At 40.6% G+C, this 24,389-nt stretch overlaps 1 protein-coding gene across 4 annotated transcripts in view; it reads right to left on the bottom strand.

Moving 5' to 3' along the window:
- Nucleotides 1–24,389, bottom strand: part of ALOX5 (arachidonate 5-lipoxygenase) — a 65,667-nt gene that overhangs the window by 26,710 nt on the left and 14,568 nt on the right. For all 4 annotated transcript variants that reach the window (XM_044662883.1, XM_044662881.1, XM_044662884.1 and 1 more), the window contains exon 4: nt 16,726–16,848. In XM_044662883.1, coding sequence (XP_044518818.1) covers nt 16,726–16,848 — 123 coding nt within the window. The remainder of the gene's footprint in view (nt 1–16,725; nt 16,849–24,389) is intronic.

The following is a 24,389-nucleotide window of genomic DNA, read 5'->3' as shown; positions in this document are numbered from 1 at the left end:
GTAGTTCCAGAGACAGGTCCTGGATTCAAATCCCACTTCTGATGCACACTAACGAAACAACCTTGAGCAAGTCACTCTCGTAGCCTCAGTTTCTGAATCTTTAAATGGGGGGAGTCAAATTAAGTGATGAGTAATGTTCGGTCCAGTTGTGGATCTGATTCTGTGATTCTGTGATGTATTTCTAATTCAGGAACCCTCAAATTTCAGTTGAACTCTAATGAGGAATCATCCTGCCTCAGTTTCTTTATCTGTTAAATTAGAATCACAAGGACAGAAAAAACCACCGAAGGAGCCCCTGCCTCTGCAAGAGGGATGCACCAGCTACCTCCCTGATAACCCCTTCTGAGCACTTCTCTATTCTCTTTCCCTGATATCGGCCCAATGTGGATGAAAGATAACATTATGGTTTGAAGAAACATGGAAAGTTATCTCCTTTAACTGCATACAACCGTCTTGGTGGGTCCCAAAGTGCCCCTGGGTGCCCCATTCAGGATTTACCAATGAATAAGGAGAGAGAAGGCCAATGGGTCACTGATTGGGAGTCTGAAGGGGCCAGTTCTGGGTGTCCAAAGTCAAGGCCATATTAACCCTTTCCTATATCTGAACAACTTTAATTGCTGGCAGACTTCCTGGCACACTGAGTAGGTCATCAGGCTTTCCTCTGCCCAGAGCAGGATTTTCTCAGCTTTTTTCTCCATCTCTCCAGGACACAAGGAGAACTCAACAGTGATTGCTCCTACTTCTACCAGGCTAGCCTGGTGCCTTGTGGGTCAGCCAGCCCATTCTGTGGAAGGAGCAGCCTTGGCATAGGGACTGCACTTCACAGCAAAGAAGTCCAGAAGCGGGGCTGTTCTGTGCTTGGTAGTGACCTCTTCTTCCTCATTCTGGCCAACACGGATTGCTTTGGTGATCTACTTTCTCTCCTCCCCCTGTCAAAACTCAGGGAAGGACTGATGAATGTATTCACACCATTAATGGGCAAAAAAGGCTTACTTAGGAATTCCTCTAGTGGAAGCGTATTTGAATATGGGCTAGAAGCCTTAAACCAAAGGAATTCATATCTAACTGTGTAATTTAGGCATCTGTCAATGGAGTGGATAGAGAATGATTGGAGATAGGGTAGAAGAGAAAACTTCTGAGCCCTTGAAATCACGCAATCTAGGAGACCACTTTCTCTCCATGTTGATAAGGCTGACCTGATAAGACAGGACTCTGGAATATGCAGTTCCAGAATTGAATCCATTTACCAAGATGGTAATACAGCTTCTCTGCAGGATGGGTCCAGGGGCTGGATAAAACCAGAAGCCCAAGTTCTTGTAGACGTGACCAGAAGCCACCCCAGGCAGCGCCCAGGCTTTGGAGTCACATTTCCCTCTGGCCCAACCTGCAGTGCTACAGCATCGAGTTTTATCCCAAAAGAGGGCGACTTCTCTCCTGGACTTGGGTGGGCTCTTAAACTGAGAATTTTTGCAGTTTCAATAGAATGAAAGTGTTCCCAAGGTTTCAGGAAGGGAAGAGGAGGAAGAGGAAGAGTTCTATAGAAGTGGAAAAGGGATAGGGCTAGGAACAGAGAGTACATGCAATATGTCAATCTGTGGAGGAGGATAAGTAAAGGGAAGCACAGAGGCTTGGGCCAGAGATAACACATGGGAGTGGAGGAGAGAGAGAGAGAGAGAGAGAGAGAGAGAGGTGTGTGCAAGAAATTAAAGACAAGGTAATTTCCAGGGGGCAGGACCTTAGTAGGGCGGGAGCGAGAGAATCAGGATAGCTTTTGTCCATAGGTAGTTAGGTGTAACTCAGGTGGCACTAGATTTACAGCCAATAAGACCTAAGTTCAAGTCCTGCCTCTGATGCTTATTAACTGTGTGACCTTGGGCAAGTCATTTAACCATTCTGAGCCTCAGTGTCCTTGTCTGTAAAATGGGGATAATAAAAGTACCATTTTGAAAGGAGTAGCTGGTTGTCTCAGTGGATTGAGAGCCAGGCCTGGAGACAGGAGGTTCTGGTTCAAAGCTGGCTTCAGACACTTCCTAGCTGTGTGACCGTGGGCAAGTCACTTAACATTCATTGCCTAGTCTTTATTTTTCTGCCTTGAAACCATTGATACTTCTTTTCTATTGAAGCTGCCAGGGCAGGCTCCTGAGGGAGACTCCTTTCATTAAGTGGAAGAAATATGAATATCAGAGGCCAGCTTATTCTTTCTCTCTCTCTCTCTCTCTCTCTCTCTCTCTCTCTCTCTCTCTCTCTCTCTCTCTCTCTCTCTCTCTCTCTCTCTCTCTCTCTCCCCCTTTCACACTTTCTTGCATGTTAAGAGACAACAGATTCCTCTGCAGCAGTCATTTGAAACCTCACGAGGTTACATGCTAAAGGTCACGTTCTCTGTAACTTCTGCAAAAAGTTTGCCTGCCCTCCTACCCAGCCACTTCTCAGAGCCTCTGGTCAGTCATCACCAGGATCACAGGCAGTGCCCTCGCTGAGCAGACTTCTCCTCCTGAGATAAAACAGGGCTGTCCAAACACCAACAGTTTGTCATTTTTAGGTTAATGAGGAGCCAGAGGTTCCACCCCAGCCCATAGGTGCCCACGTTTGAGGCTAATGAAGACCAAACTGCCTCAAAGACCCATTGTGAATATAGAAAGGACTGTCCAACCTCAAGCATCCAGCCATGGCCAACGAGTGTTCTAATCTTTAAAAGAATTTGGAGAAGAGAGAAAGCCTAGAGGGAAAAGGGAAAAACCCAGGCCAGGTCCAGAGCCATGGTATGAGCCAGAAAGGAGGCATAAAAGGAGCAGTGAACCAGGAAGGATTGGTAATACCCAAAGAAGCTTTGGCTGTTTGGACACCCTTTGTAACTGTCATTCATCTGCATTAAACCAGCTGTAGCTTAGATGTTTCAATAACTCACATCCTTCAATAAAATCCACTAGAATAAATGGACTGAGCTCTTGCTGTTACCTTTTATTGGTACTTGCCATGAAACAGTTTATAAAGTAAATATCCATTTGCTGTTAAGTATTGAGGAATGGGCAGAAGAACCCAATCAACTCTCCAACCCTCAGAAATGACTCCATGAATCTAGGACAAAAGTGAAAGATTACAAGAGGCAGATGTTGGAAGAGGGAGAACATTTTGGGCTGCTATCTGGTTCTCTAAGGTTTTCAGTGCTTTAAATCTTTTATTTAATTCATAGAAGATACATAACCTTAATGAAAGTTAACTGACAGCTAACTTAAAGCAAGGTTCTCTAGACATGGAACAGGGATAGGTACCAAGGAATGGGGAAGGACCTTCAGTAGAAGATTGGAAATTGCCATGAATACATTTCGACATCCATTTTCATAATTGTGCCAAAGCACATCTTTTATAGTTAGCCTTAGTGAGACAGAAAATGCTAATGATCAGAAAGTATTCAGAACCAGACATGGAATCAAAGAGCTAAATGTAATCTCAGTGGCCACCATTGAGGCCAACCTATACTTAAACCTACCTAAGAAGTGACTACACAATAAACCCAACAAAGGGGTCATTGAAGTCAAGCAAATTTGAAAACTTCCACTACCTTCCATGGCAGTTCATTTCATTCATGGGCAGCTCTAATTATTAGGAAGCTTTTCTTTACATTTGTCTAGCTGTACTTTCCATCCATTGCTTCTATTTGTACCCTCTCAGGCTCAGCATAACAAATCTAATCTCTTACCCACATGACAGCCCTTCAAATACTTGGTGAGAATTATCATGGGCCTCCTAAGTTTCCTTTCTCACTAACTTTCATAGAATTTGATTTTTTGAAATTGATTTTATTTATTTTATATGATTCAATCTTGAAGCCTTCCACTATTGTAGTGGTTTTCTTTAGGAGGTATCCAGATGATCTGACCAGAATACAGTACAGCAGGACAGACAGAAGTATGTCTGTCAATGTATTAAACTTTTTTTTAACAAACATCACACTATTGACATACATTGGGTTTGCAGTCCACTAAAATCTCTAGATCTTTTCAACACGTCTCTGCTTTCATCTTCATAATGGCTCATTATTTAAGAACTAAACTCAATCCACACTATTCTTTCATTCCGTTCATAGGGATAAATTCTAGAATACACTGAGATCTCCTCTATTTAAAACAAACAAAAATGAGTATATATAAACAGAAGGTACAGGAATAAGTGGTTTAGAATGATATGATATGCCAAAAAAAAACAAAAACACAAAAAAACAAGGGATGAAAAAGAGGATTGCATTGAGAGAAAAGGTAAGAAAGATATAAAACAGAGTAAATTATACCACCTAAAGAGTTAACAAAATAACTATTCAGTGCAAGGGAGGATGAGGATGGTGACTGGCAGTGCTTAAACCTTACTCTTATTGGAATTGGCTCAGAGAGAAAATAACAAGACTCATTGGGGTACAGAATCCTATATCATATTTGAGAGAAGTAAGAGGGGAATAAGACAGGGGAGATGGGGAGGGCAGTAATATAAGGGATGGGGAATTGGGGAGAGTGATTAAAATCAATGCACTTGTTTGGAGGGACACGGTGAAAAGAGAAAGTGCAGGATCAAAAAAAGGGAAATAAGATGGATGGGAATACACATATGTTGTTTATAAGAAACACATCTGAGGCAGAAAGACACACACAGAGAGTAAAGGTAAGGGGCTAGAGAAAAATTTATTATGTATCATCTGAAGTAAAATAAGGCAGGAGATCTCAGACAAAGCTAAAGCAAAAATAGATCTAATTAAAACAGATAAGGAAGGAAATTACATCTTGCTAAAAGGTACCATAGATAATGATATAATATCAATTTTAAACATATATGCACCAAGTAATATAGCCTCCAATTTTTTAAAGGAGAAATTTCATGAACTTCAGGAAGAAATATACAGTAAAACTATACTAGTGGGGGACCTTAACTTCCTCCTTTCAGATCTAGATAAATCAAACCAAAAAATAAATAAGAAAGAAGTGAAGGAAATGAATGGAATTTTAGAAAAGTTAGAACTAATAGATCTCTAGAGAAAATTGAAAACACAAAAACTGACCATGTATTAGGGCACTAAAAACTTCAGAGGCAAATACAGAAAAGCAGAAGTAATAAATAAATCCTTTTCAGATCATAATGCAATAAAAATTATAATCAATATGGGTCCATGGAAAAACAAATCAAAAATTAATTTGAATCTAAACAATCTACTGCTAAAAAAAAGTCTGGTCAAAAAACAAATTATGGAAACAATAATTTCATTAAGGGAGAATGACAATGAGGAGACAGCATATCAAAATTTATGGGATACAGCCAAAGAGGTATTTAGAGGAAATTTTATTTCTCTAAATACTTACAATAATAAAATAGAGAAAAAGAAGTTCAATGAATTGGGCATGCAACTAAAAAAAACACCCAAACAAACTAAAAAAAAGAACAAATTAAAAACCACCAATTAAAGACTAAATTGGGAAAAAAGTCAAAGGAGATATTAACAAAATTGAAAGAGAACCATTGAACTAATAAATATGACTAGGAGTTAGTTTTATAAAAAAACAAACAAAATAGATAGGGCATTGGTTAATTTGATTTTAAAAAAGGAAAGAAGAAAATCAAATTAGCAGTATCAAAAATGAAAAGGGTGAATTCACCACCAAAGAAGAAGAAGAAATTAAAGCAATCATTAGGAGCAATTTTGCCCAATTATATGACAATAAATCTTACAACCTAGGTGAAATGGATGAATATTTACAAAAATTGCCAGATTAATTGCAGATTAACAAAAGAGGAAATAGAATACTTAGTAATCCTATCTCAGAAAAAAGAAATTGAACAAATTGTCAATAAACTCCCTTAGAAAAAATCTCCAGGCCTAATGGATTCACAAGTGAATTCTATCAAACATTTAAAGAACAATTAATCCCAATACTATCCAAACTATTTAGCAAAATAATCAAAGAAGGAGTCCTACAAAATTCTTTTTATGACACAAATATGGAGCTAATAACTAAGCCAGGAAGACCCAAAACAGGAAATTACAGATCAATTTCCTTAATGAATATTAATGACAAATCTTAAATAAAATACTAGTAAAGAGACCATCACAATATATCACAAGGATTATTTACTATGACCAGGTGGAAGTTATACCAAGAATACAAGGCTGGTTTAATATTAGGAAAACCATCAGCATAATTGACCGTATCAATAGCCAAACTAACAGAAATCACATGATTATCTCAAAGGATCAGAAAAAGCCTTCAACAAAATACAACACCCATTCCTATTAAAAGCACTAGAAAGCAATAAATGGGCCTTTCCTCAAAATAATAAGGATTATCTATCTAAAACAATCAGCAAATATCAGTTGTAATAAAATTGAAAGCTTTCCCAATAAGATCAGGGGTGAAGCAAGAATGCCCATTATCACCACTATTATTTAATATTATACTAGAAACACTATCTTTAGCAATAAGAGAAGAAAAAGAAATTGAAGGAGTTGAAGTTGACTAAACTATCACTCTATGGGGGTATGATGGTATACTTAGAGAATCAACTAAAAACCTAGTTGAAATAATAACTTTAGCAAAGTTACAGGATACAAAATAAACCCACATAAATCATCAACTTTTCCATATATTACCAACAAAGTTCAGCAGCAAGAGATAGAAAGAAAAATTTCATTTAAAATCACTTTAGACAATATAAAATACTTGGGAATATATTTGCCACACTTTAGACAATATAAAATACTTGGGAATATATTTGCCAAGATAAATTATATGAACACAATTACAAAATATTTTTCACACAAATAAAGTTAGATCTAAACCATTGATGGGCAAACTTTTTAAAGAGGGGGCCAAAGGAAAGGAAATGCTCATCTGTCAGTCTATTTCTAAGGCAATGCTTTCGAAGTTTTATTGTATTATATCCTATTCATTGTATTCATAAGTTTAGGAATAATGTCGCATGGCAGGATAGAACATTTCAGGGGGCCTGCATCTGGCCCACGGGCTGGGCCATAGTTTGCCCATCAAGATCTAAACAACTGGAAAAAACATTAACTGCTCATGGGTAGGCTGAGCTAAAATAATAAAAATGACAATTCTACCTAAATTAATTTATTCAATGCCCTACCAATAAAATTACCAAAAAACAATTTTATAGAACTAGAAAAAATAATAACAAAATTCACTGGAAGTACAAAAGGTCAAAAATATCAAAGAAACTGGTGAAAAAAATGTGAAGGATGATGGTCTTACAGTAATAGATCTTAAATAAAGCAGTAATCATAAAACAGTCTGGTATTGACTAAGAGATAGAATGGTGGATCAATGGATGAATCATATTAGGGGTAAATGACCTCAGCAATCTAGTGTTTAAAAAGCCAAAAGATCCCAGCTTTTGAGATAAAAGCTCATTATTTGGCAAAAACTATGGGGAAAACTAGAAAACAGCATGGCAGAAACTACATATAGATAAACTACGATATCTGTCACACCCTAGACCAAGATAAGGTCAAAATGGGTATATGATTTAGATATAAAGGATGATCGCTATAGGTAAAGAAGGACAACATAGAATAATTTGCCTCTCAGATCTATGAAGAAGGGAAGAATTTATGACCAAACGAGACAGAAAACATTACAAGATGTAAAATGAGTAATTTTGACTACATTAAATTAAAAAGGTTTTGTACAAACAAAATCAATGTAAATGAGATTGAAAGGGGAACAAGTGGGAGAAAATTTATAATAAATTTTTCTGATAAAAGTTTCATTTCTCAAATTTATAGAGAACTAAGGCAAATTTATAAGAATACAAGCCATTCTCCAATTGCCAGATGGCCAAAGGATATCAGTAAGCAGTTTTCAGATGAAGAAATGTTATCAATAATTATATGAAAAAATGTTCTAAATCACTCCTGATTAGAGAAATGAAAATTAAAACCATTCTGAGGCACCACCTCACACACCTATCAGATTGACCAATATGCCAGTGAAAGAAAGTAATAAATGTGGGGGATATGGCAAAATGGGGGGCACTAATGCATTCTTCTCCAGGGAGGAAGGAGAGAGGAGTGGCTGATACTGAAAAGGAAGGAGGGGAAGAGAAGGAGAAAGGAAGGAACTTCTCTCATCTTGACGGTGTAAGAGGTCGAGCCCTCCGCTCGGTGTGCAGGAGATGGAATGCGATGGAGGACTTGAGAAGAGGCAAAAGGGTTTGGAAGGGTCCCTTGGGCGGGATAAGAAAGGGAGCCGAGTCAGCGGGCACTTAAAGCCCCTACTGGGTGCTGGAGCGGCTAGCAGGAGACTAGAAGGGCGGTGGGGCAGCCGGGAAAGCCCAAATAGGATGCTGTGGAATAAATTTAAAGCGGAAGAAACCATCCTGATGCCTTGCCTTTCTCTAGCGGCGCTGAGCAGCCCGAATGGGAATGGAAACGAGGCTCTCTGCCTTTTTAGAGTTTGCTTTTCGGAGGTGTTTGGACACCATCAAAGTGGACTTAAGGTCCAGATTGGGCAGCCTGTGTGGTGAGGGGCTATCGGGCTGCATCTCCAGAGACACGGACTTCTGCAACGTCCTCCCACCTTGAGAAAGAAGAGCATTTTGCTCAACTTCCCTTTTGGGGTGTGTTTTCTTATCAGCCCTGCTGACTCACTGCCACCAGGTACCGGACAGCTAGACGTGCTCCGAAAAACCAAATGGCCGCTCCCCTCCCCCCTGGGCGTCACCAGGACACACCTTACTCTCAAGGAAGGAAAGGTTGCCCGGGGGGCTTATGGCCAGGTCGCACAAGCAGGCTTGGCCAGGTCTGCATGGCTCAAAACCTTCAATGGAACTCCACTGCCCGCTGCCTAAAGGGCCCCCTCTGTGGCTTGGCCCGCCTTACGCCAGCGCCCCCCTCCTCTGAGGTGGGTCCTTCTACTTCCCATTTTGTAGGGGAGGGACCAAGTTAAAAAAAAAACAACAAACAATTAATGATAGGAAGAATCAACTCAAATTAAGTCTGATGAAGAGAAAAGGGCTAACTTGGGCTTGATAAGTGAATGTTCCAAGTGCAGAGAAGGTAGACATGGAGAGTGTCTGTCCCTTTATACTAACAGAATATAAGCTCCTTGAGGGCAGGGACTATTTAATTTTTTTTTTTTTTTGTCTATGTATCTCCAGGGTCTGGCACATAAAAGGCATGTAAGAAATGTTTACAAAATTGAGTTTATGTGAGAAAAAAAAAGTCTGGAAAGGGGAGGGAGGTTGGTGAACCTCCAAGTCCAATAGGAATCAAGTGTATGATGTGGTGGATAAAAAAAAATTTTTTCTCTTAAAAAATCATTGGTTTTCTTTCAGAAAATGACTAATATGGGAAAAAGTTTTATATTATTGCACATGTAAAATCTATTTCAGATTGCCTGACATTTAGGGGAAGGGAAGGGAGAGGTTAAAACGTTTTTATGTAATTGAAAAAATATTAAAAGCATAATGGTTTGGGGGCAGCTGGGTGGCTCAGTGGATTGAGAGCCATTCCCAGAGATGGGAGGTCCTGGGTTCAAATCTAAACTCAGACACTTCCTAGCTGTGTGAACCTGAGCAAGTCACTTAATCCCCATTGTCTAGCCCTTACCACTCTTCTGCCTTGGATCCGATATACAGTATTGATTCCAAGGCAGCAGGCAAGGGTTTAAAAAACAAAACAAAAAAAAGTATAATAGTTCTGGGGAAAAATTATTAATTTGGAGCTGGAAGTGGGATCTCAGAAGACATCAAATCCAATTCCTCATTTTACAGATGAGGAACCTGAAGCCCAGACAAGACCAGGGTCACACTAGCGAGTAAATGAATTGGAATTGGAATCCAACCTCTTCTGACTGTGTCTAGACAAAAGAGCTGATTCCTGCCGGACTCTGTCCTAGTCGGATTTCATTTTGAGTCTTGAAGACAGTTTAGGAAGCACATCAATAAGATGGAATACACTGAAAGCTGGGCCACTAGGACGGTAAAGAGATCAGATGGAGTTAGTCAAAAGAAGAAGGGGCATAGGCTTCAATCCTCCCTCTGATGCAATGTGACCATGGCATCACTTCATCTCCCTAGGCTTTTGTTTCCTCATCTGTAAAATGGGGAGGTGGAACTAAAGGGCCTATTGGGTCCCCTCCAGCTCTCGATCTCTGATCTGAGGTGAGAAGTCCTGGGTGAGAAGGAAGAAGGGAGCTATGAAAGTTCGAGGATATGTTCTATGTTCTTATATTTAAAGGGTTGGCAGGGATGTCCTGGAGAGAGCATAAACCTGTTCATAACAGTTGATGGCTAAACTTTCAGTGTGAGCATTTAAATCTAAGAAATGGACAATTCCACAAATGAGGGCTTGCTTTATTATTTTCTTGATTGTCTAGTCTTAAGAGAATGATAGAGAAAAGTTTAATAATGAAGATTAAACTTAAAGGTATGTTGCATGCCCCTTCTTTTTTGAGCTTTTAAATAGTTTATACATTTACCAGTACACCCCTGGATTGTCCTGGTCAAAAAAGCATTAAATTTACTCTGTTGAGCCCAAAAAGCAGAAGTAGGACCAATGGACAGAAGCACCAGAGAGGCAGATTTTAACTGAATAAGAGGAAGCAATTTTTAACAATTGGGATTGTCTAGAAATTGGAATCAGTAGCCTTGGAATGTAGTGAGTTTGCCATCGCTAGAGGTCTTGAGTCTGGCTGGCTGACAGTTTGGAATGTTCTATATGAGACACAAACTTCAGGAAGGAAGTAGGACTAGATGACGACAATGATGATAATAAAAATAACTTCTGCTATCTCTGCCTATTCTGCGATTCCTATCCCACTACTGTCTTTTAATGTATCCCATGCTCCAACCAAACTTTAAGGTCTGGACAAAAGTGTCCAAAAAACTCGATGTGATCTTGGGTATGTCACCTCTGAGGCTTAGTTCCTCATAGATAACATGGGAGGTTTATATCCCTCAAGGCAAAGATGTGGGGGATTTCTGGGCTAGGATGCTGTCCACATTGTCATATATGATCACCATTTCAGTGGATGGTGCTTAATTTCTCTTTGCTTCAAGGGAGAGTTTAATATGGAGGACAAGAAGGAAAAGCAGAGAACGGATGGAGGAGTCTCCAGAAATGATCATCAGGTTTAAAAAAAAGGGGTGCTAAGAAAACTTACATTTGAAAATGGGAGGTTTGAAGCAAAGGATCTCCAAGATCTTTCTAGTTTTCATATTCTAGAATTCCATTATTTCTGGCTTTCCCAGACATGCTCTCCTCCCCTATCTCTGCTCTCCTTTCCCCAGATCCACTTGCCAAAATTTTGTCTATCCCTCAATTCTAGCTCCAAACTCATCTCTTTAAAGAACCTTCCCTGCATCATCCTTAACTGGCTGAGACTCCTTCTGGACTCCTTCAATACTCTGTCCCTACCTGTGTGTTTGTCATCTCACCTACTAGGCTGTGAATTCCTTGAAGACAGAGCCCAAGGAAACTGAGGGTTGAATTTGGAGGTGAGGGTGGGACCTGGATCCTAACCCTTACTCTACCATTTATTAGCTGAGTGACCTTGGGAAAGTAACTTAGCCTCTCTGGTACAGATTGGTCTTCTGTAAAATAAGAAGCCTGGACTAGATGATATCCAAAATCTCTGAACCTATGGCCCTAGATTGAATTATTTCTGCTTGCAAAGGGAATGAAGGTGATGGGGGTGGAGTGCAGGAAGGAGTTGCCAAGAGGCAGACTTTGTCTCAAAATAGGGAAAACAATTCTAAATAATTAGAGCTGCTCTAGAATAAAATGGGCAGCCTTAAGAAGATCACAGGATCCTTGGTCTAGAGCTGTAAGGGCCCTCAGAGGCTCTCTAGGCCAACCACCTCATCGTAAAGAAAACCGAAGTCCAAAGAGGTTGAGATTTACCCACGGCCACCACACAGAAGTAAGTGATTGAGGTGGGATTTGAACTCAGGTCCTGTGACTCCTAGACACTGATCTTTACAATGCAGTGGGTTTCTTCTTACTAGAAGTCCTCAATCACAGAATGGATGAGCACTTGCCCACCATATTAAAGAAAAGTCAGATTCAGTACAAGATTGGGGCTCCCCCAAACTCCCAGATTCAGTGACTTCATCTGTGGTAGAAACCACTCCACAGAGGGAAGGTGGTGTTCTCTAACAATGGCCTCATCCCTTTGGAACAGAATGCCGGCCAATGAAAACAAGAAGGTAAAGGCTCAGGGGCCATAAAACCACAGCCCGTTGTCTGGAAGGACAGCGGAGGCGGAAGATGCCAGGACTCCAAGTCAGATACATCATTGTGGACCTCAAAAAAAGGAACTTCTGGTCATGAGCTCCTCCACAAAGATAGGAGCTAAAACAATGCTTTATGAAATGTGGCCAAAAGAGCACCATTAATTCTGTCCTTTGAGAGTGAATTTTAAGATAACAGATCAATTTGTATTTATGAAACACTTATGTGCTCAGGATAAAAAGTCTCCCAAATTAAAAGACTTTCTTCTCGAGGAGCTTCTATACCATAAGACCATCTAGAAGAGAAGCTTTTCTATTCGTCCTCTATTTCCAATAGTGTCCTCTACCACAGGGAATACCTCAGAGGTAGAACCATCAGTGACCCAACTGGCAAAACATCTCAGAGTTAGCATGGTGCTGCTGCACCCCTGTAATGGGCTCCAGAGTGAAGTTAATACACATGAGAGGAACCTCAAAGACCACCAGGTAAACCATGGCTATGTGTCCAGATGTTGGAGCATATATAATAAGAGCCACAATGATAATGTGGCCAATGATAATGTTCTCTCGATTACTTTTTGTGCTCTATGAATGGATGAATGATTAAATGAATGGAAAAGACTTTAATGCCTACAAATACAAAAGCAAGAGAATTCTTGCCTTCAAAAAGCTTATATTCTAATAGAGGGAAGACAACACACACAGGACATCGTGGCCAAAGAAGAGAGTTTTGGTCTGGGGAGCCACAAAGGTAGTGAGTGGAGCCATGGGGCAGTCCATTGACAAACTCTTTCCAGAAGGAATGAGAATGTCATACTATTGATTTGATTATAGCTCCCAGAGCACAAAGTGAAAGAGGAGTGGTAATGGGTCAGGATAAAAGAGCACGACAGGACCTGAGGCTGACCAGCTCTAGGTCAGTATCGCCAATTAGGACATCCAGTTTCATTACAGAATAGTCTCTTCAAAAGCCCTCTTAAAAACTATCTATTGTGGTCTCAAACACATCAAGACCAAGTTTGGCTAAACAATGCCAAGTTTTCTGGATGAAATGTAAGAAAATATAACTCAGGGTTCCCAGGAGTTAGATGTTTTTGACAAATTCAACATTTATTAAACTCCCAGTTTATTTTCGTCTTGCCCTACTTCTTCCTAAACTCAGTTTGTCCTTGACTTCTTTCCTCTACAAATCTTCTTTTTTAAATCAAATTGGCTAATGGTTAATTCCTCGTCCCCCCTCAAAAAAAAACCCAGCTTCTAGTTTTAATTAATAGATTTTTTAATTAATATCTTCCTTGAGTTTCAGGATTTTGATGTCTATTGGGGGGGCGGTTAATTTGTTAGTTTTCAAGGTTATTTTTAGCTGCATGGTCAATTTATTGATTTTTTTTCTTTCATTCTTTAATGAAATTGTTTGGCAATATAAATTTTTCCGCAAGGGCTAATTTGGCTGCAACTTAGAAATTTCAGTATGTTATTTCATTGTTGTTACTATTTTTAATGACATTTGTTGATGTTTCTGTGATTTGTTCTATTTTTTAGAATAAAGTTATTTAGTCTCTAATCAACTTTAATTATTTCATATTATTAAATATAATTTTTATTGCATTGTGATTTATGGTATGATCTATGGCTAACTGTTTATTTCTCTTATGGTATAGAAGCTCCTTGAGGAGAAAGCCATTTAATTTGGGGGTCTTTTTATCCTGAGCACATAGATTTAATGTCCCTGCTTTTCTACATTTGTCTATGAAATCTTTATATCCTAAGTTATGGTCAATTTTTGTAAAAGTGTCATATACAGCCAAGAAATTTTTATACTCTTTTATATTTTCATTCAGTATTTTCCAGAGGCCTATCATATCTAATTTATATAAAATTCTATTTTGCTTTTTTCTTTATTTTTTGGCTAAATTTTTCTAGATCTGAGGGCAGGGTAGAACTGAAGTCTTTCATTACTAAATAGTTTTATTATCTATTTTTCTCTGAAACCCATTTTAACTTTTCTTTTAAGTATTTGGATGCCATGCCATTTGGTGCATATATGTTCAGTATACTATCAATTCATTGTCTATGGTTTCAAGAAAATGTAGTTTCATCCCTTTTAACTAAGCCCATTTTTGCTGTTGCTTTGTTTGAGATTATGATTGCTACCCTACCTTTTGTGTTACACATCAGCTAGGGCACAAGAAATTTTCCTCCAGCCCCTTATTTTAACTCTGTATGAATCTTTATGTTTCTGTTTCTTAAAAAACATATTGTTGGATCTTGCCTTTTATTCCATTCTGCTATCCTCTTTCATTTTCTGTGTGAATTCATTCCATTCACATTCACAGTTATGATTGCTAACTATTTATTTTCCTCTATTCTATCCTATTAAACTTTCTTTCTCTTCATTTCTCCTCTTGATAAGGAAGAGAGCAGGGGGAGAGAAAGGAGTGAGTTCAATACCAGTGCTATAAAAGTATCGTGAGCAAAAGTCTTGGCCCAAAAGAAGAGATCTGAGAAGGCATCTTCTCTCTGCTTCTTTGCACTTTGAAACTCTGAAGACTTTTTAGTATATTGCTTACTTTTAGTGAACTGTTATTTTTTCCCCTTTTTTGTTATAATTCCCTTTCTTGCTAGGAGGAGGATGGGGATAAGGTGGAACTAGAAAATGCAGGTGATGTGAAAACAAAAGACATAAAATAAAATTCACTTTTAAACTGCATTTAAAGTAAAAAACAAGAGTAGAAGGCAGCACAATAAAGCAATTTTGTTACTAGCTTGCTAAATTATGCATATGAAAAAAACCAAACTATATAATAGTAGTTTACAATCTCTTACACAGTCTCACTGAGCCCTGCGACTTGGGAATACAGACTCAGAGCTAAGAGACCTGAACATGGATTTCAGCTCCTGGGGAAGGGAAAACACAGTCATCCATGTGGTTCTGCCCAGATGTGACCAAGTGGAAGAGTTCCCAGTAAAGGGCAACATGTGGCCCAAGTGATGGTAGTGATGTAGAGTATCCCTGGCAGGAGTCCTCAGACCCAGCCTCCTAGGGCAAGGACCAGAGAACCAGTTACCATGGAAACTGTCGGACTAATTTTTTTTTCTCCAGCTTTCAGATGTTTGGCATCATTTAGATGTAGCCTAGTGGAGAAGAGCAAATTCTAGCTCCAAGGCTTACTCAGGAGTTGGAGATGAGGATCAGAAGGGAACCATACTCAATGACTAAGAAGGCCACCCGTCGTGGCTGGGTGCTGTGGACATCTCTTCCCCAGGAGATGGGTGGAGAATGTTGCAATGTGCTGTCAGTCACAGTTGATTTGTCAGTCCCTTCTGAGAATTCAGAGGGATTATGGCTTATCAGGAAGTGATTTGATAAAAAAAAAAAGCCCTAAAGAGGCACCAACTGTGCTTAACTAATTTAAAATGTCTTATTTTACAGATTATATGAACTGATGCAGAGTAATGTAAGCAGAACCAGGAAAACAACACCCATCAGTAAACCACAGAAATAGAATGCCAATGGCCAGGCATGATGGAGCCCAAATCCAAGGCAGAAGAACACTCCTGCCCCCTTTCTCTGCAGAGATGAAACACCAAGTATATGGGACACTCAACTCAATGTTGGGTTTGGTGACGTGATGCTTGGTTTTGCTCCCTTTCCCCTCACCATGGACTTGGCCACCACAACTCAGTTTCCTTCTCCCTGTGGAACTTCCTCAGTTCTCTCACTGGGGGGTGGGGCCTTTGGGGTCCTCTATTTGGAGGATGGATCCAGGCCAGCCATGCTGAGTTCCTCTCCATACTATGCTGCTCTCCAGAATTTGACACTAATCCCCCAAAATGTTTGATTCCCTTTTGTGTGTTGCCTCTCCCTATCAGAATGGAAGCTTCTCAGTGGCAGGAACTATCTTTCTTTTCAGTTATATTTGTGTTCCCACACTTAGCCCAGTGCCTGGCACATAGCCAGCTGCTCAATAAATGCTTCTTGCCTTGCCTTGTCCTTTTTTTTTATTCCTTGTTTTACTGGAAGGGGAAGGAAAAAGTGGCCCATTAGAAATGTGAATGATGTAAAAGCTAAAGATACCAGTTCTCCTTTAGCTATCCGACAGATCAATTTAGTACAAAAACCAAAGGGGACACGTGGTACCACAGCAGCATGAGCTCATGCCGCCTTAAGGCAGAGGCCAGAATCCCTTTTCGGTTATTCTTAGATGGTGGTTTTGAAGGCTGATTGAAGAGGGCTTAGCTTTGCTAACGGGGCATTGAGGGAAACTGGATGAAGGGATCAGAGATCCAGCTGTTCAGTTACCTCTTCTTACAGACTGATCTATAAGTTTGCCCTGAGAGCCAGTCTACCAGCATCACGCTTCCTAAAGACAGGCTTAGGCTAGTTCAGCTGACTCTAAAGCCAATCATAGGTACATAAAAAGAAATCTGCTGCTCTCTGGGCTTGCAGTTCTTAGTTGCTATCGTCCAGCTCTTGGATGCTCACAGACTTACGCTTTGGAGTAGTTTAGAACAAAGTCCACCCCTTTCTCGCTATCAAACTGGATGTCGCGTGGTAAATCACTATGACATTTGGCATCGATGCTTAGGGGAAATCCAGGGTTCCACTCCATCCACCTGAGAAGGAAGAAGAAGAAAAGACTATAGGAAATTTCAAGAGAAACTACCAATCTGGCCTTGGACACTTCCTAGCTGGGTGACCCTAGAAAAATCACTTAATCTCCCTTGCTTAGCCCTTACTGCTCTTCTACCTTAAAACTAATATGCAGTATGGATTCTAAGGCAGAAGGCAAAGGTTAAACATTTTTTTATGCTATGGAACTTTAGGGTCCACGCTGATATTCTCTCAAGTTCCCTAACCTCCCAGTTCTTCCATCACATCTAGCCATCATCACCACATATTATATCTCACGATCACCCACAGATGCTCCTACCCACAAACTTTCTTCATTAAAGTTTTGACATTTGACTACATGACCACAGCTTCCTATCACTCCATCTTTCTCTAATTCCTCATTCTCGTCACCCCTGATTGTCGGGGTGACTATGTCTGACAATCTCCAACCCTTCTTCTCAGTATTTCTCAGACTCTGACTTTACTTCCTTCCATCTCCAAACTTGATTCTAGTTAGCCTATTTAAACATTCTCTCCTCCTCCCCTTGTCCTTTGTACAATTGCAGCTCTTAACCTTGCTCCTAACTTCTGCCTGCACAAAATTATTTACCTTCTCTGCTCCTATGCATCTGCTTTGGAACCATGCTTGATGTATTAACTGCGTAGATTAATAATCCATCAATTTGTTAATTGACTGAAGTCAGCTGGTCTCTTACAGCAGCAAAGCGATCCTCCCCTGTTTAATTCCTGGAGTCATTCCCCACAAAAGGCTTTCCAATCCTACTTTCCTCCTTTTAATCTCACCATAGCCCTCCCCACCTCGGTGGAAGCCCTTGCCTCTCACTTTTCTGAGAAAACTGAGGACAATTGGTGTAAATTCTCTCTCTCTTTTTCATCTCAAAATCCCTTGATATCATCCCCCTTTTCTCTCTTTGTTTCCCCTAGTCTCTGAAAATGAGATGACCGTTCTCAGTTATGTTGTCCTTTTACATGTCTTGGAGTCCTCCCTTCTTTCCCAATCAGCCCCTTCTCTCTAATCTTCAGCCTCTTTCTATATACTGATTATATCTCTACTACCTTCAACGTGCTCAGCCCCCTCATTAAAAAAAAACCCACCCTTCGCTCAGTGGATTGGATAGCCTAGAAATGGGAGGCCATGGGTTCAAATTTGACTTCAGACACTTTTTAACTTTAGGATTAAGATTTGACTACTATTATATCAAGTTATATCTCTCTCCAAATCTTATATATCTACTTTTTCAGCCAAATTACTTGAAAAAGCTGCCTGGAATGCCCTCCCTCCTCATCTCTTCCCCTTAGAAGCTCTAGTTTCCTTCAAGGCTCAGCTCAAAGGTCACATGCTATGTGAAGCCCTTCCTGAGCATTCTCCCCATCCGCAGCGGCTCATGCCTCCCTCTTGTACTGACTTCACACATCCTTAGAGAGTTCTATGTTTACCCTGAGAGAATGAAGCTGACCAAGGGCAACTGATTCTCCTCCCAAGTATAATGCTTAGAGGCACAAACTCAGGAAGAACATGCATGCATCCAGAACCACAGAATCTAAGAACTGGAAGCATCTTCAGCAACCATGTGGCCCAAACCCTATCAGAACAAACTTGCCCTCTATGACATACCTGACAAGTAGTCATCTAGCATTTATTTGGAGTCCTTCAGTAATGAAGAGCTCACTACCTGTTGGAGCAGTTCATTCTACTTTTGGACAGTTCGAATTATCCAGAAGTTTCTCCCTATATCAAACCTAAGTCTACCACCCTGAAATTCTGCTTGTCTCCCCACAACACTCCTATAGAGTTCTGCCCTCCAGGGCTAAGCAGAACAAATCTCTTTTCACATACTTGATGTTACCTGCCATGTTTCCCCACCCAACTCCCACAAAGTGTTCTCTTCTTCAGCCTAAACATCCCCAATGTTTTTGGCCAATCCAAGTGACTTGCCCAAAGTGATGCAGGTAGTAAATGACAAAATCAGGATTAGAACTCAGGTCTTATGACTCTAACGCTATTTTCTGTTTTCTGTTAGAGGCTACAATATTACACATTAGGGAAAAGAGGCTTTTATGGGGTTAATGAATGGTCAGAGAAGCAGCCAGACATGGGAGATAAAGAACTAATTTTAGGGTCAGAATGGGCTCAAGGCACACCTTTGACACATCTTAGCTGTGTGACCCTGAGCAAGTCACCTACCCCTCCCCACCCTATGATTCTCTAAGACTAGAAGTTCAGGAGTAGGTATTGCTTTGCATTAGTAGGAGAAGTTTCTTATTGCGAGCTTCTTCTCTGAATAAAATAATAAATCTGGCAAGAAAAAAAATCAATGGTTTTCTGTGTGTAGGAGTGTTTGTTTCTTAGATCTCTCATCTGGAGAGTTTGTCCTTAAACTTCTCCTCAGATTTTTTTAAAACTCTTACTTCTCATCTTAGAGTTAATACTGTGTATTTAGTCCACAGCAGAAGAGCTGTAACAGCTAGGCAGTGGGGGACTAAGTAAATGATTTGCCCAGGTTCACCCAACTAGAAAGGGTATAAAATGGATTTAAAGCCAGGACCTCCCATCTCCAGACCAGGCTCTTCATCTATCACCCCCAGCTCCTGAGTTCTTACTTTATTTCAAAGCACTATATTAACATCCAGAGATTTAAGGATTTTTTTTTAAAGAAAATTTTTTTGCAAACAGAGCAAAATTCAGGGCTTCCTGAATTAAGACCCAAGTGGAAAGAAGGAAATAGAGTGTGTTATAAGCAAACAATTCAAAGAGGAAGCAACTGAAAGTAGAAAAAAAACAACCTGAAGGTAATGTCTGAAAATGGACGGGGAAATGTAGCTAAAAGGAGAGAGGCCAGAGGAGAGGGAAAAAATTCTTTGGTGTGTTCACATACCGAGATGCTTGTGGTTCACTCCAAGCTAGGAGACTTGGGGGTTTTTCACAAAAGGCAGTAAAGGCCCTGGGGCTAACGGTTTGGGTGTCAGCAGTCTTGTTCAAATTATGCCACTGGGGAATTGATTGAAGGAATTAGGAATGCTTAGCCAGAAGAAGAACACAGGGAGCTCATAATCTCTGTCATCAGGTTTTTGATGGGCTTCCATAGAGAAAAGGGTTGAAACATCTTATATTTGTTTCTAGAAAGCAAAACTGGTCACAATGGGTGGAAGCTGAAAACTACTAATAAAAGGGAAGTAAAGTTGCTTTTTGAGGGGTAGCTAGATGGTGCAGTGCATAGATTGCCCAGATTGGAGTCAGGAAGACCTGAGTTCAAATCTAACCTCAGATACTTCCTAGCTGGGTGACCCTGGACAAGTCACTTAAGCCTGCTTGCAGCTGTAAAATGAGCCAGAGAAGAAAATGATAAACCAGTCCATGTCTTTGCCAAGAAAACCCCAAATGGGGTCACTAAGAATTGGACACAGTTTAAAAAAAACAACTAAACAAATAAAAGCTAAAGTATTTTTAAAAGCTAAAAGACTAAAAGCAGACTTTTGTTCCTTGGAATTATTTTAGCAATTCACTAGCCACTGCAAATATTTTGTATATATGAGATTTTCCCCTCTGTCTTTGGTTCTCTAGCCCTGTGCCTAACACATAGTGTTGTAGTTCAGTTGTAGTCTGATTCTACTTAGGGTTTTCTTAACAAGGATACTGGAACAGTTTGTAATTTCCTTCTCCAGTTCATTGTACAGATGAGGAAACTGAGGCAAAATAGGGTTAAATGACCTGCCCAGGATCACACAGCTAGTAAGTGTCTGAGGTCAGAATTGAACTCATGAAGATAAGACTCTAGTTCCAAAAATCTATCCACCATGTCACCTAGTGGTTCACAGTCAGTACTTCATAAATGGTTGATATCTTTTGAGTGACCAGAAATGTTAACAAAGGAGACCTCTTAGTGTTCTAGGACTTGGGATAATCAACATCATGTCATTGGCAAACAGAATTGACTGAAGAATCTTCTTAATGATAGGTGGTAGAAGTGCTGCTCCTCCTGCTTAAAACAAAACAAAACAAAATAAAACCCTTCCCTTCTGTCTTAGAATCATACTGTGTATTGGTTCCAAGGCAGAAGAGCGGTAAGGGTTAGGCAATGGGGGTCAAGTGACTTGCCCAGGGTCATACAGGTAATAAGTATCTGAGGTCAGATTTGAATCCAAGTCCTCCCAACTCCAAGCCTCAGTGCTCTATCCATTATGTTACCTAGCTGCTTCCTTAAAATTTCAGAGTGAACATTTATAACCTTTTGTTCAGTCATGTACAATTCCTCATGATCCTATTTGGGGTTTTCTTGAAAAGGTAACAGTTTGCCATTTCCTTCTCCAGCACATTTGAGGGATGAAGAAACTGAGGCAAAGAAGGTTAAATGACNGAGGAGGAGGAGGAGGAGGAGGAGAAGGAGAAGGAGAAGGAGAAGGAGAAGAAGGAGGAGGAGGAGGAGGAGGAGGAGGAGGAGGAGGAGAAGGAGGAGGAAGGAGAAGAACAAGAACAAGAACAAGAACAAGAACAAGAACAACAAGAACAACAACGGACTTGCTTTGGGAAGGAATGAGTTACCCGCATTGGAAGTCTTAGCTCTTGTTGGCTATGTTATAATACAGAGGATTGTTGTAGTGGTGTGGGTTGAACTAAAAGAGACAGCCTTTACGTCCCTTCTTTCTGAGATTTTGTCATTCTGTGATACTTACATCTTAAAGAGTATCAAGGCTGGGTAGTTAATGATGTGAGTTTGGGGCTAAAAAACACCCGGAACATTTGGTGCTCAGGTAGTCACGGATTTGTAGAGATCATCAACCTGAGACAAAGTACTAAAATGGACATGGAGGGACATGAGGAGCAATAAGGAGGCTCAGAAATTCACAGGAAATAAAATCCAAAAAAGCCTCAGCAATGTGGAGAGTATGTGTGGCAAGTAAGATGAAAGAGAGATTCCAACAGAAGGAGGTAAATTTAGCCTTAGAAGTATCATCAAGGCTGAGATCAAGGATTAAAATATGCTTCAAAGGGTATTTTTTGTGGGAGGAGGACTGGGGCTGCAAGTACCTTGCTGTAAGGTACTCCTTTAGGGAACTTCTTCCTTCCACTGATGCAGATCAGCCCCACCTGTCTGTCATTAACAGTCTCGCAGAGCTACCTGAGACACTGGATGGTTAAATAACATGTACATGGTCACACTGCTAGGGCCTGGCAGAGAAAGATTTAAGTCTCAGTCCTCTGACTCAAAATCCAGTTGGTTTTCCACTGCACCATCCTACATACGAGGAGCAGTCGAAGGAACTGGGGATTTCTCTCCGTGCTTGGGGTGGCCTGGATGGTAGAGCTAGGACCTCAGTTCTTGGTGCTTGAAGCACAGTCATGTGGGAGAGGGCTTAGACATGTTCTTCCAGTCTCTAGAAGCCAGAACTTGGAGCAATGAGCAGAGGCTGCAATGAGGTGGCTGATTTCAGTAAAAACTTCCTAACACTCGTGATGAAAAACACTATCCAGAGCCAAAGAAGGAACTTTTGGAGTCTGGCTGCTGATCAAAGCATGCCACCTTCCACTTTATTACCTTCACGAGATTTTTATCATATGTGTGACATGTGTCCTCTATCACAACATGAGCAATATGGAAATATGTATTAGATGAGAGCACTGGTATAACCTATCTCAGACTATTTACCACCTTGGGGAAGGGAGAGGAAGGAAGAAAATCTGAATCCTAAAATAGCAGAAAATTGACAAGAATTATCTGAAAAAAAGAAAAAAAAAGAACGATCCCAAAGAGAAATGGGCTTCTGTGGGAGGTGGGAGGTTTCCCATTGCTAGGAAATTGTCCTATATATTGTAGTGATTCTTTGGGGACAAGGCTTCCCCTCGTGGGTTTCTCCAACAGTGACTGTCCCTCTTTAAATGTCCTCTTTTCAGCCTAAGCATCATCAGTCTCTGCATAGTATGGTCCTGAGGTTTTTCACCATCTGGGTCACCTCCTAATGGATGCCCATCATCTTATCAATTCCTACATGTTCATCTAAATAAAGGCAATAATTACAGATGAGGTGCTCATCTTTCTGAGTCAGGAAAATGGAAAGAGCTGAAGAGACTATGGCCTGAGGGCATGACGGTGACCCTGAGCAAACAATTCAGGGGAAGGCAGGGGCATTAGCTACCAGTGCCAAAGAGTAGACATATGGTAGTCCAGAAAGGTTCGTCATTGCTGCCGTTTGGAGCTTGGCTAGAGGACAGCATTTTGGTCATGGCTTCTGCCTGCTTGCTGAGTAGTAGAAAGCCACTGAGTTGAAACTAAGCAGGACCCATTTTAACCTGTCAGTCAGGGCAAATCGGAGAAATCTAAGGATGGTTGGGATATCGCTCTACCCACAGAAGGGCCAAAGTGTTAGCTGGTATAATTTCCAGGAAGTCTGACTCAGTTTAGAAGGCCAGAGGAAAACAGCAATACAGTACCTGAGAGGCAGCTGCAGTAAAGCTAAAAGTGAGCGTACAAGTAAAGTCAGCCACAGTGGGGCATGGAGGAAAGACCAAGCCAAGCCAGAATCAAAGACATCAAAGACTTTGAGCAAACACTGAATCTGTTAGAGAAGTCTTTTTCAGGTTAGGGTTGTACCAGATCAGGGAGTTCTTACCCTGTGGACCGTGAAGTGGTTTTTTTTTTAAATATCTGATAGCTGTATTTCTATTTAATTTGTTTCATTTGTAAACTGACATATCTATTTTATGCATCTAAAAATATTATTGTGAGAAGAAGTACATAGGCTTTACCAGTCTGCCAAAGATTTCCACAACACAATAAAGGTCCAGAATCCCTGGCCTAGATGGCTTCAGAGATCCCCCCCCCCAACTCTATTGTTCTATGATTTTAATCCCCTCCCTTCCAAATCTTCCTTCTCTTCATCATTTCAACCACTCTTTGCATGGTATGGTGTTGAGGTCCTTCACCAACTGGGTTGCTCTCCCCTAGTATTCTCATCTATCAGATGAGGTCAGACTAGGTGTCCCCAAGGTCCCTTCTGCTCTAGAGCCATGATCTCATGATCCAGCTTCAAACCCAGTGTCTCTGCAGCCCCTAATCATCTTTGTCTATCTCTACCTTCCTCTGGGATACCCCAAGTTCTTTTGATGAAACAAAATCAACTCATGTAAAGGAACACCAGCCTTTCCCCACCCTCTTCTGAAAGGGCTTTGGGGAGCCTCTCCCGGGGGCAACTTCCCCTTTGAAAGCCCAACAGCTGTTTGCCACAATGGCTTGTTGGGGCTCTAACAGTAAGCTGGGCCCATAAATGAATCACTTGTCCACAGCTGAGCTAAATAGTTCTAATTTTAGCTGAGAGAAAAAGAGAGCTTGGGCAAAGGATGAGGTATAGACTCGCCCATCCATTTCTTGCCACAGACAAAAATTTCCTTTTCCTACCTGCCCTGCCTCAAGGCCAGGGCTGCCTCCACCCCTCCTAGGAACCAACACAGTTTTTACTTAGTTCTGTTGGATCCCCTTCCCTCCTCCCATCTCTTCATCTATCCAGTGGTGAGATATGAGATGGGAAA

This window comes from Gracilinanus agilis, chromosome 2, assembly GCF_016433145.1.
Source record: "Gracilinanus agilis isolate LMUSP501 chromosome 2, AgileGrace, whole genome shotgun sequence".
NCBI classification, from domain to species: domain Eukaryota; kingdom Metazoa; phylum Chordata; class Mammalia; order Didelphimorphia; family Didelphidae; genus Gracilinanus; species Gracilinanus agilis.
The sequence above is the reverse complement of the archived record's forward strand: the minus strand, read 5'-3'. Positions and strand labels throughout refer to the sequence as shown.